Source organism: Papilio polytes, unplaced genomic scaffold, assembly GCF_000836215.1.
Source record: "Papilio polytes unplaced genomic scaffold, Ppol_1.0 DF822289.1, whole genome shotgun sequence".
Taxonomy (NCBI): Eukaryota; Metazoa; Arthropoda; class Insecta; order Lepidoptera; family Papilionidae; genus Papilio; species Papilio polytes.
This window is the reverse complement of record NW_013526915.1, coordinates 1,828,753-1,851,419: the sequence shown is the minus strand read 5'-3', so window position 1 is coordinate 1,851,419 and position 22,667 is coordinate 1,828,753. Positions and strand designations below refer to the sequence as shown.

The following is a 22,667-nucleotide window of genomic DNA, read 5'->3' as shown; positions in this document are numbered from 1 at the left end:
TCACTACCCGCTTAGGAACTTGCAGCAAACTGTAACGCGAAGAACTAATCGATTTAGTATTTAGCTTGTCGATATCGAATCTGCAATCGCGATTTAAAGGCTGTGGTCGGAATTAGTAATACCTTCGAGATATTAACGCCCCTGGTTCATTCCCTAAGTTGATAACTCGGTTTCCTGTTCCCTCATGTTATAGCGCCCGCATACAAGAACCGTTTCCATAAGAAGGAGTCCACGTGGGCGACTGGATTCCCGTACAACGCTTGATTTACATCGACTGATTATTTTCTTTAGCGAGTTATAGATTAATGAAATTCCGCCTTAAATTAAGCATAGAAACTCCTTGAAGAGTTTTAACCTTATTATTTACCCAATCATGGCTTAATGAAGGAGAAAGAGAATGAGATAATGTAGCAACTAAAAAGAGGGTTGCGAAACAGTTTCCTATACGGGCAACAATCAAGCTTCATTAAGCCGTTTGGTATTGCCAATCGCTTTGTACTATTAACACTTTGATTTATCGAGTACTCGGGTAACGATTCTGTGAATTGATGCAGATACATACATAATGCAAGACAGATAAGCAATAACTTTAAAGGAATATTATACGGATACGTGCATTTTAACAGTAAAATAAAACTAAAATCAGTGTACAAAGTTTTTAAAAAGGTAGACGATTATTGTTTACTAGATTTCGACAACGACTCCGTCGGCGTAAAAAAAGGAAATAGTCTATGTGTTGTTCCAGACTATGTTCTATCTTTTTTCATCGAGATCTGTTCCACAAGTAAGGCTACAAACTCTAACAAACATCTATCTAAACCTTCTCATTTGTAATATACGATTAAATCAGTTATTTTTGTGTAGCGAAAGAAAAGATAAAATGTAATCTACACATCGAAACTACAAATATGAAAAAATAACACATATGAAAATGTGGCAAATCAATAGTAATGCTATAAAGACGAAATAATTGGGATTTGTATGTATAAACTGAAATAACGTAAAACCTACTAAACCGATTTAAAAAATTCTTTCACCATTTAAATGTTACATTATCAGTGAGTGACATAGGTTATATTTTATATTATATTTTAATTTCACGCGGACGAAGTCGGGAGCACCAGCTAGTATAAATAAAAAGGAATACCAGTGGATGGTTCGTTAAGGCAACATCAAAGGCACAAAAAGCAAAAAGCGTCTCGTGTCGCATTGCCGAGACGGATGCTCTTCCGACAGTTCCTTGAAGCGGACAAACGCTCGCAGTGGACAGCCAATGTATTAAGTAACGGAAGTTTGCTCTTGATTTGTTCACTTACTCATGTTGGATCGTTACTCGAGCTGTCTGTTTCTTTTTATTCTTTCAAGTCGTATACTAGCATATTATGATTAGGATTATTGTGACTTACATTTGTGCCTATTGAATATTATAACATTATTTTATTATCTATACTAATATTATAAAGAGGAAAGATTTTTTTTGTATGTATCGAAATAACTCAAAAACTACTGGGCCGATTTTTAAAATTCTTTAACCATTAGAAAGCTACGTTATCAGTCAGTAATATAGGCTATGTTTTTTATAACTTTTTAATTTCACGCGGGCGAAGTCGCGAGCAACAGTTTATTGTAGTTTAAAAGACGATTTTAAAAGTAACTTACAAATTTAACTAGCTTTTATTCATCTTGGCGCAGTTCATATTAAATGTAAAGGATATCATGTAGGCTATGTCAAATTTATTTTTCATTAACTACGCGTTCGATGCCGCTTCAATATCTACAAAGTATTCTACGGTTTGAAATAAACATTATACGTTCAGGAACATATAAACTACTTTTAAATCGTTAAGTCGTTCATTTATATAAATGAAATAAATTGATACGATATCCAGTCTAATCAAATCCATTTCCAATATCTCGAGATTCAAAAAGGCGGGGAGGTAATGGCTGAAAGTGATTACTAATTCCATCTCAAGGAAATCCGATTTGCAGCACGCGGCTAACGAACCGAGCGCCCAGTGTCAACTGCGCATTGCCGCGCTGCGCCTTCTCGGCAATTTTAACACCTACTTTACTTTAAGAAAAGAAGTCTGAATACATTTTTTTACAATAGTATAATTGACAATGATAATTTGAATAATATTAGCTTTAAGCAGGCGCACACCTTTGACTAAACTATCGCACAACTGTTGTGCGATTGTCGATTGTTTCGCAGCCAATTCAACTGTTTAGTTGCACAATTAAAAATCGAATAGTGTTCGCACCTACAAATAAGCGCGAATCAAAGCGCGACAAAACAGTTATGCGATAGTTTAGTTACAGGTGTGCACGATCTGAAGGAGGTTTTTTTATCTGCTTCATACTTCAAATGCATTAAAAAATTATTGAATACAAAAAAATTTAGACGAGATATGAAATTTATGGGAGTATTGTTACCAGTCGTAAAATTGTACCCAAGCGTGCAATACTGTCGAATTTAATTGCTACGACATAAATCATCTTAAATTGTTATTGTAGTTGGCAACATAAAAAGTATTATGGAAAAAGACAAAAAAACGGTTAAGTAATTTTAAGATTTTGATCATTTATTAAAGGAATTATAAAACCTACAGATATTATACATGCAAAAGTTTGCCTAGATGGATGTTTGTTGCTGCTAATGTGGTAAACAGATTTCGATGATGGCATGGGTGTAGAAGATAATCTGAAAGATCACATAGGCTACTAATTTGTTTTATAATTCCATGGGATGGAGTCGCGGGCGAAAGCTAGTATTATACGTAGAGCTAAAACATAAATATAACTCATTTAGAATTAATTTGTTTGTTCCAATAACTTCGAAATTCGACATCGATTGAAGCATAACTTCAAATTACTTTGACGAATTGATTTATAAATCATTTCCGATGTGGTACGGTTATCCTTAAATTAAATAGGTCGAACTACTAAGTACGCGAACGTTGATTTCGCGAAGTTTACCTTTGTTGGTATTACGAAACCCCAATAAAACTTTTCGAGTACTGCTTACGGGGAATGAATACTGAAATGGATAAAGTTTCTTAGACGTCGCTAATGTCTTTGTGATTCGCGGACGCGTTGTAAAATTATATAGATTCAGACCCTTACTGTAATCATATGTAGTTTAAAAAATCGATTTCCAATTGGATATATAATTTTACTGAAGTAAGACATTGTAAACGAAACAATTACTATATCATTTATTGAAATTGAAATTGAAATTGAAATTTATTGAAAACAGACTAATAATTAACAATAAAAGTTATAACTAATTAAAAAGTTATGTTCTCAGACTATGATATTATTCAATTTAAATAGTACCTTAATCACATTGTCTTCTACTAATATATGAATAATTTTAAAATCTACTCACCGATGATCATTTGACTAGCAGTAGTTAGTAGTTTGACATCATTCTGTGCGTCTTGCGTTTCTAGTCGCACGGTCACATTCAATGGGTCCACGGTATCTTCATTGCCATGCAGAGTGACCAGTACTGCGGTCGTCTTACCCGGCACTGCTACCTCGGGTGCCACTACTGAGAACCCACTGTGAAAGAAACAATCGAGTTAACATTTTTGATCAGCGTTATCTCCCGAACTGAAGTACAGTCGCGGATAACCGAAATTCCGCCTCTTTATCAATTAGATTGCAGTGTGTTCTGTAAACGACGGTACCAACCAAAAGCAATTAGCCATGTTCTATTGACAGATCTTTTTCTTAAAACATATCCTATGCATCTCATTGATTAATGTTTCGCATCAATGCGTACAAACGTTCAAAATGTTTAGCATATAAGATGGGAAACCACTAGGTTTCTGAATTGTACCTACTCTTCTTCCATACAACTCTATTAAGCATTAGATATTCATTCCTTACGCATATCCTTTCACATGACCCATCCATACTTTTTTCCGTCTACCAAGTTTAAATAAAACAAAGTCTTCAGGTTATTGGTTCAAAGTTCAAATTGCAGAAACTTATGCGGGGTGAAAACTTTAGAATCTCTGCAAATCGTGCTTTAAACAGTGCACGAAATGACCAATGCAAATATTATTGTCAGAATGTACGTGAACTGAAGAAAGAATATTGAAAAGCTTCGAAGTGAAGCTGCAGTGCGACAAATCGTATGGACACGTTCCAATTATTGTATTTCCCTTCGAGTGCTCTGAATACCGAATTCTGTTTGAGGAGAGCCTTTGTCGATTTTCTCTGTAAACACAATCAAAGGATCTGCGATTTTTTTAGTGCACGGCTCTGATTATAGACCGTATTCAAATTGCTATTCTTGAAGCACGAATTGCACGTTTTTAAACCAACGTTGTTCAGAAATTTGGGATTACCATTGTACAATTGCTTTCAGTTTTTCCTACCTTTTTTACTAAGTAATTAACATTTATGCAAATGACTAACTATTTATTTTTTGTGAATAGTGGAAGAAAGCAAAATCACATATAAATCAGTTAAGTGCCATATACTCAGAGACTTAACTAAATTACCTCACCACTGTTTTGCGATTGTCGATTGTTTCGCAGCCAATTCTACGGTTAAGTTGCACAAATAAAAATCGTGTACTGTGCGCTCCTCCATTTAAGTTCATAGGAGTCAAAGCTAGACTAAATAGACGTGCGATAGTTTACTCCAAGAGGATATCTCTGGTCTAGATTTAGTAAATCATATCTACAATTAAGGACTTCTATAATCGCTTATTGATTCTGCATGAGGCAATAAACGTCAGTTCTTAATTTCTGTAAATAGACGAATTACAGTAACAATAAGAACCCTTGCATACTGCAGACTACGTGCCTCCATTCAAGCTTATACTGATTAACCCAGCATTAATGCAGAAGTTCCCATTTATTTTATCATAACCTAATGATTACCTAGTGATTCACTAGTGTTCCGCTTACCTATTTCTCAACAGAATATAACACAAGTTACGTAGTTAGGAAACGCATTTCATAAACGCATTTCCTCACTGGGATACCGGCCATAAGCGACATAACTATCGGCTGATAAAAAGTCTGCAGTCTGCGGGAGCTGTAATAGGTTGATAAGCAATGATAAATCTGAAACGCGTATTAGGGAGTGGTGAGATTTGGGTAGCATCTGTTTCAGTTCTCAAGATATTTGCCGACAATTTGCCGCAAAATACATTACGCTCGTTTGGAATTGGACTGTTTGTTGGGATGAATTAATGGCATCCATTTCAACGCAATCATTCTTTAATGTAATTTTGTTTGTATTAAATGCAAACACATGATAAAAAGCACATTTATGTAATAAACAAGAATGAAATAATAAGGGCCTGTCTCACCAAATTGTAAATTGTCTGATAACATTCCTATGTGTAAAATAATTGATGTAAATATCGGAAAATGTTCCCTTATCCGACTGTTACGTCATTTTTAAGCTATCTGAGCAGAGCCTCTGAGAGGTATGAGGGCTGATTCCAATCAGCCAGTGGTGGGACAGGCCCTAAGATAAGTAATTCATAATTTTATAACCTCTACTATTGTCATGTTTCTAAACACTTTTTGACAAGAATTACAACAATCATCTTTATGACCAACACACGTACCATTTTTTATCAAAAACATATTCAAATAAAATTCTTAAAGTTCACGGCGGTTGGCTAACAAGGCAACCCGTGTACAGAGTTTATAAGACAGTTTAAAATTGCATTGATGGTATTCTAGAAGAGTTCCTTTATAACTAATGTATGGACATAAAACACTTTTTTTTAATACATAGAAAATATAATATGAAAAGAGAATAACATATTGAAAACCGTACAATAATTAGATTTATTAAATGTCAAGATATTACCAACTCTTAGTAATATAAGACGTTAGATAATTAGATAGGTTAGAAAAAACAATATATAAAAATGTTATACTCTGGTTAGTATGTGAAACCTGTTCTAGTAATAATGATAAAATAATAACAGATCATTTCAAATACTCACTTGGAAAAGAAAGCAAGAAAACAAGTAGCAGCGATATCATTGTTAGAGTTGCACAGTCGACAGTTCTCTAGATACCCACCAATAATAGAGAAACAAATCGCTTCTCGCGAACGTACGATACAGAGACAATTGACATATCTAGTGGAATGGAAATAAAAAACAAAAGAATATTTACAACGTTTTAAAAATGGCGGACGGAAAAAATACGATACTCTTTTGTTTTTTTGTTGTCATCTTCGTTAGCAAATATTAAAGTTTTAAACCGTCTTTTGTTTTTTCACTCACGAATCAAAATTGGAATACTTCTTTAGCGATTTTGACATTGAAACGTCAGCCCTGAACGTAGTCTAGAAATGTTGAAAACATTAAATAAAATTAAACGAAACAAAACTAGATCGTGCTATATTTATAAAATAAATACTTGAGTGTTGAATTAAGTTTTGTCTGTGGTGATATTAATGTCAAATATACAAAGTGTACAATATAAAAAGTGAACTGCATAGGTTAGAGACATTTTGATTAATACTCCAGAACATTCCAGAACAGTTCAGAATATAGTGATGCGAGTAAAGCCGTAAGAAATAGAAATGGGCTGTAGCTTCTATAGAGACAGGTAAGTATTTTTCTAATTTGTACAATTATGTATTTTTATGTACAAAACTATAAGATTGAACAATCGCAAAAACTTGTTTTGTTGCGATTTATTTGGACATCACGTGTATATGTTAATATTATCATTTTAAGTTGAATTTTATATGTAGATTATTTATCATATAAGCAATATTTTCAACATTCTATATTATTACTTTCCCTCACGGGACAAATTGCTGTACATCTTTTTGATAAGGGTTACGTAGTCTATACGTCTTCGTCTCAATGTGAATTATTATATTACAACATTCTTCATATTAACAAGGTTGTTAAATTTCTATCTATGTATTGAAAAACTTATATCACTTAAAGATTGTATGCATTTTAAATATTGAGTCCAATTTTGATAGCAAGAACATCGTCAGGAATCTTCTGGAAAATTTAATACGATGAAATTGTACTAAAAGTAACAAAGAGCTTGGTATAAATGTGATGAGATCAATTTACCATATTCATTTCGAATCCTGATAGTGAAACCAGCAGAGATCGATCCATCTGTCGTCATTTACATCATGTTTTAAATGTTTTAAAGTCATATGATTTATAACACGGCTTTATTCGCTACCACTACCGCAACCACTCACCCTGAAGAAGGACCCCCTACGGGTTGGAAACTGGTCGGTGCCTCCACAAAAAGTTCCCACGTGAGTTTTAGCCGTGTTATAAATTATATTGAAATGTATCGTTGTGTTCCTATGTAAGTTTATATAGAGTGTAAATAAATTCTTTTTTCACTGAATACTTTTAGTTGGGTGCAGAAATCGTTACAGCTTCGTTGTATCGAAAGTGCATAATAAATTCACCTTTATAGCTCGCATGCATGAACTAACGATAGCTCGTATCGCGATAAAATCTATTATTCAAGCTATTAAATTGTAAAACATCTATAGCTTACATGTTTACGTATTTAACGTGGCATTTTCGTATAAAAAATGAGACGACATTTTAATTTTTAAATACATATAATCTTATTATTACTAATATTATAAATGCAAAAGTTTAGATGGATGGATGGATGTTTGTAAGAGTTTGTAGCCTAAACGGCTGAACGGATCTTGATAAAATTTGGTTTAGACTTAGAGGATAGTCTGAAAGGACACATAGGCTACTTACTTACGTTTTTTTAAATCCCACGCGGACGGAGTCGCGGGCGTAAGCTAGAGTTTAAATAATTGTTTTTAAATGTCACAGACATTATCCCGTGCGGCTTCATCTGCATGAAATTATAAAAACTATATTTTATTGTTTGCATTTGTCAAAATCTCAATTTCAAATATCAAAATTACCATTACCATAATAACCTTGCTTCCTTAATGTTGGCAGCTCGTAGTTTATGGTTCCTTTCCCACATTAATGTTTTTTCCAATTTATTTAGCCCTAAGTTTAATAGCGTAAAAACATATAGTATAAAACATGTCATAACTGTAGAGCTTTTTTTTTTGAGAGAGAGAATTATTCAATATATGCAATGATTTCTGACATCCTACGCCACAAAGTAGTGTATGTTTACCGCTTTATTACATTAGTATAGAAGTAAAGATTTCAGGCAAAATAATGAGTTGGAAGTTAACTTAATTAACTATAGAAATATTTTTAATAAGATTTTTGTACAGAACAAGAGTCTAATTTAAAGATTTTTAAAGTCCTCAAGACTAGTCGCTAAGTTAGTATAATTAGGTAGATGACTTTCGAAAATAATCGACTTGTCTAAGTTCCCGTCGGCGTGATGTCGACTATTGAATTTTGTTGAGCCGAGTGGCAATGATTAATTAATCCCAAGCGCCTTCCTTATTGTTGGCGTCTACTTTATTGAATCAGGATAAAAGTAGCGAAATTTAATATGTTTCAAGGCTTTTCTGGACCTTAATAATACAAATTTAAATATATGAAATTTGTTAATTATTTAGTCTTTGTTTATATCTATGCTAATATTATGAAGAGGAAAGATTTATATTTTTGTATGTATTGAAATAACTCAAAAACTACTGTTCCGATTTCAAAAATTCTTTCACCATTAGAAAGGTAATTTATCTGTGAGTAACATAGGCTATGTCTTGTATTATTTTTTTTTAATTTCATGGGAACAAAGTCGCCAGCAAAAGCTAGTTGTTAATATTTAGATTTGAAATATGATGCCAGTGAAAGTACCAGTAACTAACATCACTTGCACGTGCTAGATATGGGCACAATGCATTTACTCATGTCAGTTATTTTAACTGTCTGACTGAACTGACATTTGTCAACAAGATCGTACGAGACAAGCCGTCAGTGTCAAGCTCCATATTCCTACCGTCAGGTAAATATCGTGCTAGTTACATGCATGCAAAGAAATTTAAAAAAATGTACAGAGAAGTCATAGTTAACACTTCGCTTGAGACATTTTTCACATGATCTTCACTAACGCTTTCGCCTATATAATTCTATTTAAATAAATTGCTAATAGATGTCACTAAATAATATTAAAACGGTTAGATTTTATTTTGTCACACTGTTTATTATATAAAAAAGATCAAGCTTATTATAATTTTGTAAAATTTATTACATGTCATTACAAGGACATGAGGTGCGTACTAAACTTGACAACTAACATATATAGAAACCACTTCCATGTTATGTTTTAATAAAATATAGTCTTCTTTAGTCCTTATGTTTTAAGCTAAGCTAACACATAGTACCTTTCATAGAAGTTACCGCTGAAAGATGTTGTTCCCTGTGTCTGATCTATATATTTTTAAATGTCTTTGCATGCATGTCAGGTCCAGGCTTGTGTATTCCCGGAGTTAAATAAACGATCAGTATTTAATTTCTTGATTATTATCGGCAAAAAAGAAACAAGCGTTAAAAGAACTTTTATAATATTTCATAATAAAATATAACAAAGGATTGTTTTTTTCCTTTCATTCGGATGGAGCGTGAAAAATCACATCAACACGTTTCAATTAATGTATTTGCCCTTTCGTGTACCGAATACTGAATTTTGTTTGACAGGAAACGTTCGTGCTCCTTGGTGTTTGAACACAATCCGCGACGCCGCCTGCGAGCGTCGGATGTTTCGATGATTCTGTGCTACTGTTTGCACACTGAAATCCTCACTGTATATTAGAAATTCTCTGATAGATTTAGTTTTATTTACAAATCAGTGATTAATATGATTACTGGATTTCGTGCGACTAAGTCAGGTGCAAAGATTGCATGCATTTACAAAACTTTACAATCTTGTTTACGCTCGGTTTCAAAAATACCAATTCACTTATTCGTTAATAAAATGTAGTTAAAAACAGAAAGTCGAATAAGTTCTACCTAGTTTTAAAACCGAATGCTTAACTAAGTTATTAAAGTCTTTGTAAATCCACAATAATTTATGTAGCTGAATGTACGTGTCTATGAGTAATTTCGCTTACTTGTGACTTGTAGACTAAATGAGGATTTTTTTTAGGCAAGCTTTGCTTTTTTGGCGAACTCCGATGACCGTTTGCACGTCTGTCACCTTATGCTATAAAAAACTTCTTTTTTTTTTTAAATTGCAAAAAAATTCTTCATTGAACTTTGATGTTTATCACATTCCGTTTAGGAATTTTCCACAGCTGTTACCGTTTTTTTTATTTTATTTATTAACGACACTCTAAGCTTTACAGAATGAATATAATCAGGTTACATTCATTTCACCATTCACTTTATTGTTATTAACTGAAACAAATCTCTTTGTTTCTATATCTGCAATATATCAAAATCTTCAAAGAGCATGAGTAATAGGTTTGCTTGGGACGGGAACCGGAAAAGTGTGAGGCGCGTGACTTCATTGTTAAGGGTCAACATTGGGCAGGGATTGAATCCGAAACTGATGCATAGGAATGGATAGCATTTGTAGTAACAGACTCGATTGGTTAAAAGATGTTTGAGTTACTTTTGGTTTTCTTTCTGTTAGTGTAACGGGTGTTTTCGATATAAGGATGAAAAATGTAACGTGTAACTTCCCTTGGAGGAAAGATTTGTGTTTTTGTGTTTTCGTGATTATTGATTATTGAAATTACTCAGAAATACTTGGCCGATTTCAATAATTCTTTCACCATTAAAGCTACGTTATCACTGAGTAACATATATTAATTCCAAATAGACGAAGTCGCGAGCAAAGTGTATTAATCAATAAAAATAATCGATTTGTATTCTATAAAAGCAAGCCATTAAAACTTTTAATACAAGAAAAAGAAACGATATAAAGTTACACTTGTATCAAAATCCAAGCTTAAAAGAAAATAATTTTTACCTTTGTTTGTCGGACCTATTAACATAACAAAAGATTTTGCCCATTCAATTATACGACCTTCGAATTTCAAACACTTCATAAATGACTACACCAAAATAGGCACTCGAGTACCAGACTAACAATGGAATAACATTACGGAGGCTCTTTTGAATGCCCCCCTTTAAGGCCCAAAGCTTTTATAACAGTTGCCAAGTTACTTCAATTAAATAGATGACTTTCGAAAATAAATCGAGTTTTCTAAGTCCCGTTCGAGATGTCGAGTAGTAAATTTTATTAGGGAAAAGAGGAAATGATTAATTAATAACACGCGAGACGATTAATAAAGCTCGCTAAAGCTCCGCGTATAGCTTATTATGTAAACCGATTTGTGTCGCTTTTGATTAAATGTTATATGTGATTAATGAGCTTTGTTATAATCTGATTAACATTATTAATCCTTAATTTGCATAATATCCACTAGCTGTTCCCGTGCGGCTTCATCCGCATGTAATTATGAAAACTTTATTTTATCGTTTACATTTGTCAAATTATCAATTGCAAATGTCAAAATGACATGACATGATGACAATCCATGGCAATCTTGTTTCCTTGATATTAGCAGCAACTTATAGTCTCTTTCCCACAATAGGGTTCTTATCCAAAATGTTTACCCCTAAGATTAATGTCTTGAAAATATATAGCCTAAATCATGACGTAAGTGTAGGGTTTTTTTTATTAAAAAAAGAGTTATTTTAAAATATACTGTAATTGCTGATATCTTAGGCAACAAAGAAGTGTGTGTTTACGCTTTATTATAATAGTACAGATAATAAACTAATAAATTGATTTAATTAAATCGTAATTTTCTGGGCTAAACAGAGATGTGTCTTTTTCACATTTTTTTCCTAAATAGCTTCCCTGAATCACAATACTCAGTTTAACAAAATGAATATTTTTCAGAAAACATTGTGCAAATATTTGACAGGTAGTTGAAATTCGATACGCATGTTTGCGTGTCAACCAGTACAACACATTTTTGAATTTCGAATCGGATAAAATTTGAAATATGTAACGTTATCGATATAAATTCGTACTCGGAGAAAAACCTTTTAAACCCTATTTCAACGAAATATTTCAAATACTCAAATGTTATTTAATACTGAGAATTTGTATTCTGATATGAATAAAACATTTCCAAATGAATATTTCTCAGTATCAATAGCATTTTTCTCGAATAAACTTAGGTTCGGACATTTTTATTTGTCTGAAAGTGATAAATTGACTCTCCATGTCTATAGCTGCCAACAAAGCGACTCAAGTAAGTCACAATCTAATCCTGCAAATTACAAATATCACAAAAGCTATACGAGATTTTATTTTTCTCATCTCTTGATTAATCCGAAGAAAAAGTGTCAAATGTACTCTGTCTATCTAATCTATGCTGTCTCTCTAATGCCTTTTACACACGCTCATTTTAACGGAACAGTCCAATCATTCGGTTAAAACGTGTGTTGAGGGCTTTACTTTTTAATCAATAGGTGAAGATTTTCCTGCTCAATAGCTTTCACTATAGATTAATGTATTTTCTCACTTTTTAGTCAATTTATATGTTGACAAGGAAATAATATTTGACCGATTTTAACTGAAAAAGATGTATCTTCTGTCTGTGTTCGTTGTACATAATATATAAGGGTGATTAGACAGAACACACTGGCTTAGTGTAGTTATGTATATAAGTATGATCACGTAAATAAAATTAAACTTTCAAACACTGAACGCATGACGCAATCGTTTACACGTGATCTAACCCGTATCGTCGAGTATCATTTGTTAAAGTTCCCAGACGTTTGTAACGAAATTTCACCGCAAATTACGTTCGAGGTTATCTAAGATTAGAGTGGAACAGATTCACCTCATAAATTTTCTACAAGATAATTTAAATTGTTTGTAGTTCCACGAATCTGTTAAATTCGTAAGACAATGTTAAACTATATTCTGATGTAATTGAGAATGTTGGCTAATTTAAAACGTTTGCCGATTATTCAAAGTATCGTTTAGTGTAAATCACATAATTCTACATTAGGAGACTGTTAATGATCACTTAAATACTCTGAGTGTATTCGTAAAGCTGTATTACTTCTAGTGATTATGGGTGCAAAATCCTGTGCCCAAATACCATTATTCTCAACTTAGCTTATCCTAGATTTTTGAACAGCGTGACTGAAGACTTGCCCGCGGCTCATTACGTCTTAATGAATTATTCACGATCCAGCGACGACCTCTCCCTCGTACACTCCCCTTTTTTATCTAGTCGCCGTAATCCACCGGCTTTAGATGGGATCTAAGGCTACCATCAAAAATGTTAAGGGAGAATTTTTTAAATTACAAATTAAATAAGATAGAAAATCTCTTACAGCGAGATTTAAACATGCTATGGTTTCTTGTGTATTGTGTAGTCAGGTGTTATTCCATTGGAATTATATACAGAGTGATTGTAAGATATTTGATAATCTAATAAAATTAGGTAGCTTATATGGTGTAAAATGTCTCTATAAATAAATGAAATGTGGATACATTACGGGTGATAACTTTGATTTTATCAAGCGACAAGGCACGGCCATGTTGGCGCGTAGTATGACCATACATTTCGTTATTCATTATTTAACTTTTGGTTAAATTTACTAGACAGCAAATTTGTTTATGATTTTTAATATATTTATTTTTTCCTACATTTTTGCCAAATGTCCTTGGATCTAGTATCATTATTGTGTCATCAATTACCCTTACGAGTATGATTTGTTTTCTGTGTTGAAAAAACAAACACAATTTTAAGTATTCAGTCGACATCATGTGAATTATTTCGTACGTGTCCACCCGATTTGTCGCACTGCAGCCATTACCGAGAGTCAATTTTTCAATATTCCTCATACGTATCGGATCGTATCGGCCAATACATTACGTGTCGATCAACAATCGTTTTCAAACAGTATCGAAATATCATTTTTCTCTGGATATCAACTGACAATCGATTTAATAATTTTGTTAAACCAAAGAGAGGGTGAGTTACTAGTAAGCTTGTACGTGATTTGGAAATGGTAATACCATGCCATGTCCCTAAGATGAATGCATGTTCAAGGTAACTCGTAAGGCGTATCTATGGCAATGAACGTGTTAACGCAATAGGAGGATATTCACTAGTAATTTCTGTCTTACTAATATGATAAATGCGAAAGTTTAGATGTATGGATGTTTATTAGGATTTGACGCCTAAACGATTGAATGGATGTCGATAAAATGTAGCATAGATGTAGAGCATCTTCTGGAAGAACACATAAGCTACTTTTTTTTGTTTCTGTTTTATTTCCACAATATATTTATGTAGGACTAAGAGGTTATAAAGAGGTTAAATATGTTTCTTTTTAATATGTTTTCTTTTTAATTGATTTCGAATTTTATATTTTGACGTTCGTTTAAAATGAGTTTTAAGTTGAGAGTCGAGAGAAAAAAGAGGAACGACGATGTAATAAGATGTGTTTTTTGTAAAATGGTGTAAATATTAAAAACAGCGATAGTTAACGAGTTTATTTTTATTTGATCGAGCCACAACCCCACAAAATCTCGTCCGGGATATTACCGATCATCAAAAAGGAGTACGACGACAACGACGAATTTTTTTTAAGAAGATTAAAACGATGATGATTGAGAGCTTTGGGAATCCGTTTTTGGCAATAGATTCGTTACCAAGATTTACCGGAGACGATGTTACCTATACTGCAACCAGGTGGGCACAAGACATTGAAGACAATGCGCAAATCTTTGCGTGGAACCCACAGCAAAAATTAATAATAGCCCGGCGCTGTTTGTCCGGCACCGCAGAACTATGGGCGAAGACGGAGAAAACTTTCGGCACATACGAGGAATTAAAAGCAGCTTTACTTAAAGAATTCCCAGAATCTGTAAATTGTAAAGAAATGCATGAGATGATGAGTGGAAGGAAAAAACGACCGAACGAGACGTATTATCAATATATGTTGATAATGAAAGAGTTGGGGAAGAGGGCCAAATTCCCAGATTATGTGTCTATACAATATATAATAGATGGAATAGATGATTACGAGGCAAACAAAATTTTACTCTACGGTGTAACGACGTATCCAGTTTTAAAAGAGAAATTGAACCTGTACGAAACCTTTAAACAGAAACAGAAGCAGGAGTTTGAAATGCGTCAACATTCAGTGAGGCCAAGAGCAGTGGAATGTGATTTTAGAAAAACGCTACGATGTTATAAGTGCGGTGAGGCGGGGCATTTATCAAATTCATGCACACAAGGAGTGAAATGTTTCAAATGTAATAGTTTTGGTCACATTGGTAAAGATTGTCAGATGGCGGCGATGAAGACACAAGCTCACGGCGCAGGCGCGAGCGGTAGCGGAAATGACAGGAAGTGTCATCCGGATCGGTCAATGTTCGTTCACGGAGGATGTGACAACGACAGCAATCAACGTCACGAATGTCAACAGGTATTAAATGTAAACAATAATAGTCCGATGGCGAATAAAAGTGTAAAGCAGGTAAAAATAGGTGATTTTACAACAAATTGTTTAATTGACACAGGTAGCAATTTAAATTTAATTTCATTTGAGTTATTTTCTAAACTAAATACGGAATACAAATATGAGAAAATGTTATTAACGGGATTAGGCTCTTGTCAGATATATTCGGTAGGGAAGTTTGATACGGATTTAATTATTGACAAACATTGTTACAGAGTTTATTTTTATATAGTTCCTTCAGGCGCAATGCCATACGATGTTATTTTAGGACAGCCGTTTTTGAGTAATACCATTGCTATTGTTGATAAAGGTGTAATTGAAATAAGGCCACAATTTTATGATGATTCTTACCAACGTGAAATACGTGTATCTTTCAGTAGCGACGACAGGAATACAGCGGTAGAAGGTATTTTAAGTCAGAATAAGCCTCTAAAGGTAAAGGATGCTCCAATTAAATTAGAAATAGAATTAAAAGATGACATACCGGTGACACGACGACCAACATTGGATATAACAGAAGATAAGGTGGTAAAGGAACAAATTTATGAGTGCTTATCCAAAGAAAATGAGGACGAAGGAATAAGAATGCATAAGGAGGACGTATTGCAGGTAGCCGTGGATTATGGCTTAGATATAAGTCAAAAGATGGTGATAGACGGAAGTCCGACAGGTGATACAGTGCAAAATGTTGATGTGTTAAGTAAGACCATACGTTTTGTTGACAGCGAATTACAAGCACAAGAAGGCGATGATGCGTTGCAAGTTATAAGAGAAATTTTGAAACGAAATGATTACGATGATTATATTAAGAAGAATGAGCTTATTTATAAAGGTGTAGATGAAGCAGAAGTTGTACCCGAACTCATGAAGCATGAAATTATTATGAGGACTCATGGTGTGAGGCACTCCGTAAAAAAGAAAATAAAGGACATTAAAGAGAAAGAATATTTTATCAGGAAATTAGACAGTAAAATCGGAGAAATAATTTTATTGTGTGTACCATGTTTATTAGCTTGCAGGAAAGCTGGGAAGAAGGAAGGCATAGGCTGTTGTATCAAATAGGAAAGGGAGAAAAACACATTTAGCTGTAGATTATATGAAAAGATGGCCTTAATTTGATTATTCCTTAGTAGTAACGATTTTGTTTTAGTTTAGTTTTGTTATTTTGTGTAATTTTAAGTTTGATTTATTGTTAGTCTGAGGGCAGACTAAAGCAGGATGGCCGAGCTGTAGGACTAAGAGGTTATAAAGAGGTTAAATATGTTTCTTTTTAATATGTTTTCTTTTTAATTGATTTCGAATTTTATATTTTGACGTTCGTTTAAAATGAGTTTTAAGTTGAGAGTCGAGAGAAAAAAGAGGAACGACGATGTAATAAGATGTGTTTTTTGTAAAATGGTGTAAATATTAAAAACAGCGATAGTTAACGAGTTTATTTTTATTTGATCGAGCCACAACCCCACATTTATAATAGTAAAATAGTAATAGAAGTATATATCCGTGTACAAAAAGAAATCACAGGAAAGAACGGCCTTAGGGATTTGACTTAAACAAATCGCAGCAGCAAGAATTGTAATTAAAATGTCTACGTTTTGAATGTAGTCGTTTCAAAAAGAAAACTAAAAGAATCCCCAGACTGGAGCCATAATTCTTTTTGGCTCTTTTTTCTTGGCGATTTCTTGTTATTAATTTAGTTATAATTCATATTATTTCTTATAAATCGCATAATTTTAATTCGATCATTGCTATAATGTAAATATGTATGCAAACACATTTTATTAGCTACTAGCTGTTCCCCTGCGACTTCATCCGCATAAAATTATGAAAATTTTATTTCATTGTTTACACGTGTCAAATTATCAATTGCAAATGTCAGAATGACATGACATGATGACAAAACATGGCAACCTTGCTTCCTTGATGTACGCAGCAACTTATGGTCTCTTTCCCTTATTAGGGTTTTTATCCAAAATGTTTACCACCTAAGTTTAATGGCGTCAAAATATATATCATAAAGCGTGACGTAAGTGTAGGGCTTTTTATTAAAAAAAAGAATTATGCAAAAATATGCTGTAATTGCTGACATCTTAGGCAACAAAGAAGTGTGTGTTTACGCTTTATTATAATAGTATAGATTTATAATTTTAAAAGTGTGTAAAAAGGGAATGAATTCAGATTAGACTCCTGATAGAGGTGTTTGGAAAAGATTACTTGTATCGACCCTAGGTAGGGAAAATGACAAGATGTTGATAATGATGAGTCAAATTAATTGGTACTTAAATGTTCCCAGGAATATTGCCAGGTATTTATGAGTAAGTCGAGGTAAATTTTTACTCCCTTAATGCTTGGAGTGTGACTCAGAACCAAACTTGTGTATTAATTTTCCACTCAAAGGATTTAAAGGTATTCTCTAACAAACATCTTCAATTCTTTGTAAAGTGGTTTTATTCCAAAGGTTTCTGCAGTAAAAATATTAAGTTCTTTTTGTATTATCTTTTTTTTTATGATAAGTTGAGATTATCTCTTTTGACTTTTTACTTTTTTACAAGTTACAATGTCCGTTTATTTTCCTTTTTATGTATGAGTTAAACTCTATAAGGAAAACCAAAAATAATATGCTTCTCAGTTAATCATATAGTTTCATTTAGCATCTCTTCTAATAAATATAGTAAAGGTCTTGTCAAAATTACACCTGAATTATAAAAAACCTTCCTCAAGTATATAATTTCAAAGTTCGTACAATATACTTCGAAATTTAATAAAGATTTACCATGCATATTATTTTCAGACATTCCTGGAATGTGCTTTTTCATGTTATTATCAAATTTGTAACCAATCTCGACTTTCGTAAGTTAGTCGCCATGAGACAAGACTTGTAGCTCTTTACATGTCTATAAATAATTCATCCACCATTCCCCTTCTACTCTCACGCCCGCTTTCTACTGACCTCGTGTTTTGAAGATATCAAACATTGGATTGTCCTTAATATTTCACTTTTGGCAACATCAACTGTTTACTCGAAAGAGATAAATGCTTTCAATATTTTATGAAACACACTTTGTTTTTGATAAACAATTTCTGAGAGTGGAATCTGACAGTCTTACTATTCGATTCAATAACTATATATATACAGCTTAATGCTTTGTTTGTATCGTTAAGTGAATGGATAAATAAATCATGCTACAAACCTGAAACTAGTATATTATTTATTTGGATACTAGCTTTCGCTCGCGACTACGTCCGCGTGGAATTAAAAAAAAACTAAAGTGAGTAGCCTATGTGTTCTTCGAGACTATCATCTACATATATACCAAATTTCGAACGAACGAAATCCGTTAAGCCGTTTAGGCTACAAACTCTAACAAACATCCATCCATCTATCTAAACTTTCGCATTTATAATTAAATTAGTTTAATATGACTTATGTTAAATCTTGGGTTTTTTTTAAATGTCAATTACTTTATTTTACAAACTATTACAGGTGTAAAACAATGCAATAAACAAGAAAGCTTTAAGATTGAATAGTAGAGGTAGACCAAAGTATGGATGGATTGTGTGAATCAGGTTTTGATTTAAGAAGAGTGTGAATTAAAATATGACGTCTGATAGAGATGTATGAAAGAGCAAACTGTAAAGACTCTCCGTGATCAGTGCAGATCGATGACGATAAATGTTTACAAAGCAAAGTAAATGAATTACAGAGGTAGAATACTTCGTATAAATTATACATCAAGGACAAAATTCTATTAGGTAAAGTAAACGCAGACGAATTAGGTAAATACTAGCGATGCTCTACAAAATAGAGCCCTGAATAAATAACCACCACTACTAATGCTTGAAAAGGTTACTTTCACAATGTAAAAAGCTTAAATTTTCTGCTTTAAAAACCCTTTTCACCACTTCATCGTCATTTTAAAAGTTATCGTATGACACAAAGGGTGCTACGCTCAATACATTCTTTTGATCATTTTTGACAATTTATTTAGTGTAGAATTTTATTCTCGAAAGATCGAATTTTTTTAATTAATCTAGCTGTTACTCGCAACTTCGCCCGCGTGAATTAAAAATAAAACGTGGCGTATAATACTCGCTGACAACGTAGCATTTTAATATTAAAAGATCCATTAAAATCGGCACAGTAGTTTTTGAGTTATTTAAATACATACAAAAATACAAATTTGTCTTTATAATATTAGTATAAATGGATAACTTGAGCTGCTGTAACAAAAATGTTTAATAATTGCCCATAATTAAAGTGTAAGAATTTGGTAAGAAAAGTTCATTATGTTAATTTTAATACATTTCAATATTTACCTTATTCTTTGACAAAGAACATATTTAAGTTGGAGCAATTTACACGTCTATCTCTGTTACAGCTCACAAACTTGAGATGTCGTTAAGTGAATGACTCTTCTCAATGAAATTAGTACTCGGGGGATTCCTTTGTTTGTAAGTCGTTTTACAACACCCTCTTGTCTTTTGAGAAATGATTATCGCTGAAGTATCGTGACTTGCGTAACATTTTTAAAGCGCAAAGATCGCTTAATAAGCGAAAATGTTAATTTTCAATTTACTTGTAACGGTTTCTGTTTAGTCTAATATTTAAGATGAAGGAGGAGGCGATAGTACTTTTAAAATAAAAGTTTGATCAACATTTTATTTGAAATCGATAGTTGAAGTTACTGTTTCGAATAGTACTTTTGTGGTTTACTAGCTGTTCCCGTGCGGCTTCATCCGCATGAAATTGTGAAAATTTTATTTTATGGTTTACATTTGTCAAATTATTAATAGCAAATGTCAAAATTACATGACATGACAAACCTTAGCAATCTTTCTTTCTTGATGTTAGCAGCAACTTATGGTCTCTTTCCCACCTTAGGGTTTTTATCCAAAATATTTACCCCTGAGTTTAATGGCGTGAAAATATATAGCCTAAAGCATGACGTAAGTGTAGGGCTTTTTGTTAAAAAAATAATTGTTTAAAAATATTCTGTAATTGCTGACATTTTGGGCAACAAAGAAGTGTGTGTTTACGTTTTATTACAATAGTATAAATAAATATCTACCAAATAAATATCTAGCGACAATAAAATTGTTACATTGTATTCTCTCCTCTATGATTATGGTATTCAAAAACCGTTGTAATGACACATAAAATTATAAACCCTATGTCTGCAAACTTTTGATGCCATCGGATGAACGATACTGATGTATTAACGAAGTTTTTAAATCATCGTTGAACGAATTTCTTTATTTTTGCTTGTAAAACTGAGAACACATTATTTACGAAGACAAAAACATGTTACATATTCTTTTAACGTCTTTCAAAAACAAAATTATAATTTCCACACCATATACTTCTGTGCGTAAAACATAATAAAAGTATGAAATATTGTTGTGAAAGTGGGACGTCTGTGACAGCTTAATGTCTATCTCAAAATATGTTTTTTTATTAAATTCACAACACGCCGCCTGAAAATGCTTAAATGTTTCTTGTAAAATAACATCATTACATTACAACAGTTAAGTAAACAGTTAAGTAACAAAATGGATGTAAAATGTGTAATCTTTTAGTTAAGTTAATAGTTAATTATTTTTCATCTTTTTTGTAATACAGTAAAATTACGGCCGAAAACTGAAACAAAATGGCCGATTTCCTAGCTACTTTTAAACACTCGTTATTATTATTGGTTCCATAACTTCTTGAAATGCGTTTCTGAACTATGCAGCTTCAGTTTTACTCCTTTTAAATTCACTTTAACCTAATACTAACAAATCACTACGTAATGATAAAATAATTGAAATCTTCAGCAAACCAGCATTAAATACGTAACAAGATATTAAATTAAAAGGTCACGCTTAAAATCCAAAGTACAATACAATTTTGACATCTGACAGATTGCAAGCAGGGCTCAAAAACGAAGTGATTAAGATTCTCTAAGCATTCGACTAGTACTCAGTAAACCAGATATTTCGTAAAGAAGCTTATTAGAGTCGTACCTTTATGGCAGCACTAAAAAACAATATTGAGACATTGTGTTCTTTAAACTTACGTAAATGCTAATGGAAATATTTAATTATTTATAAACGGAGTGTTCTGGCTATTTTTAGAATTTGAAATATAAAAGTTATTCATGCGACGCAGTAAACGAAACACGTTCGTTAAAAGGTGCACCACTTTTACTCGGCTGGCTCTTGACACGTTTTCACTTTCGCACCGGCCGCCCCGGAATTGTAGAGAACGTTTTTTTCATACGAGTGGAACTGCGCTTTCATATTTTAAACGGGGTCTCGCCTTTCAGAAGGTCAAGTAGTAGCTTAATTTTCGTTCGCAATTCTTTTTTAATGCTCCTTCACGTAATATTTTAGTTGTGGCATAAAGTTTATTTTATAACTTAGTTTAAACTTATCATTGAAAATTTAAACCAATTATTTTTTTATACAAATTAGGTCATTTAAAATTCATCGTGTTAAAACCTAGATCATCGTATCCTATTCGGTTGGTTGAATACATATAGAGTAAATTTACTTACGTCGTACATTTTCCAGCTCTGAGCGGAGTAAGTTGTCCCGCCAGAAGTAAAACTGCAAACGCTAACATTTTGTTTATCTGTCAACGCATTTCTTCGGGATAATCTGAAAAAGAGAGAAAAGATTTTATTTATTTGTTTACTGTTTTCTTTTTATAATATAAGGTGGCAAGCGGCCACCTGAATCCACCAAAATTGAAAGCGACCCCTACCCATAAACATCCGCAAGTGCAGATGCGTTGCCTACCCTTAATTGACGGAGGAGGAGACGCACATAAAGAGGACATTTCCCCTTCCTATGCATCTCCTCAGCCATCACATCCACTTTTCCTTCCCATCCTCTCCTCTTAAGAAAAGGGAAAGGGACTAAAATTAGGCCTCCGGCACCACACTCATCAGACGAAACGCGGAATTGCTTCCACTTCACGCCTGTCTTCTGTGTGGTCGTGGCGATACGGCGAGCCGGCCTATTCGTGCGAAGATGTAAAAGCGGGCTCTACCACTGTTAAACTGTATACTGTATGTATGTGTTTTAATGATTATACAGGTTAGAGTTTTGTATACATTTCTTGTCAGCGTAAAAGAAAACAACACTTAAAATGACTATACCCTAACATTAACCCCGAGAAAGGCGCTAATAGTTACAGCAGAGTTACCCTTCGCACCATATGGGCGTGAATTAGGGACTGCAGCATCTGTTCGGGGCA

The 22,667-nt window shown here is 33.1% G+C and overlaps 2 protein-coding genes across 4 annotated transcripts in view; one reads left to right on the top strand and one right to left on the bottom strand.

Annotated features, from left to right (window-relative positions):
* LOC106106182 overlaps positions 1-22,041 on the bottom strand; it is a 63,292-nt gene extending 41,251 nt beyond the window's left edge. The window contains exons 1-2 of the mRNA XM_013286729.1: positions 21,964-22,041; positions 3,389-3,564 (exon numbers count right to left, since the gene is read on the bottom strand). Coding sequence (XP_013142183.1) covers positions 3,389-3,564; positions 21,964-22,031 — 244 coding nt within the window. The 5' untranslated portion in view covers positions 22,032-22,041. The remainder of the gene's footprint in view (positions 1-3,388; positions 3,565-21,963) is intronic.
* On the top strand, positions 14,283-16,650 carry LOC106106229. 3 transcript variants are annotated; one of them, XM_013286779.1, is made up of 2 exons: positions 14,283-15,448; positions 16,450-16,650. In XM_013286779.1, exons 1-2 carry the CDS (start codon positions 14,570-14,572, stop codon positions 16,513-16,515), a joined length of 945 nt encoding a protein of 314 aa, XP_013142233.1. In that variant the 5' UTR covers positions 14,283-14,569; the 3' UTR covers positions 16,516-16,650. The 3 variants fall into 3 exon arrangements, with proteins under 3 accessions (XP_013142233.1, XP_013142234.1, XP_013142232.1); XM_013286780.1 differs by lacking the exon at positions 16,450-16,650 and adding an exon at positions 15,808-15,899; XM_013286778.1 differs by lacking the exon at positions 16,450-16,650 and adding an exon at positions 15,808-15,887 and having other exon boundaries at positions 14,283-15,491.
* Positions 22,042-22,667: the final 626 nt, after the last annotated feature.

Bases quoted from the DNA above. Each gene is read 5' to 3' on its own strand.
- LOC106106229 (XM_013286778.1), top strand. From the start codon at position 14,570: ATGATGATTGAGAGCTTTGGGAATCCGTTTTTGGCAATAGATTCGTTA. The intron at 15,492-15,807 runs GTAGCAATTTAA...TGTATCTTTCAG, and splicing joins AAATTGTTTAATTGACACAG to TAGCGACGACAGGAATACAG.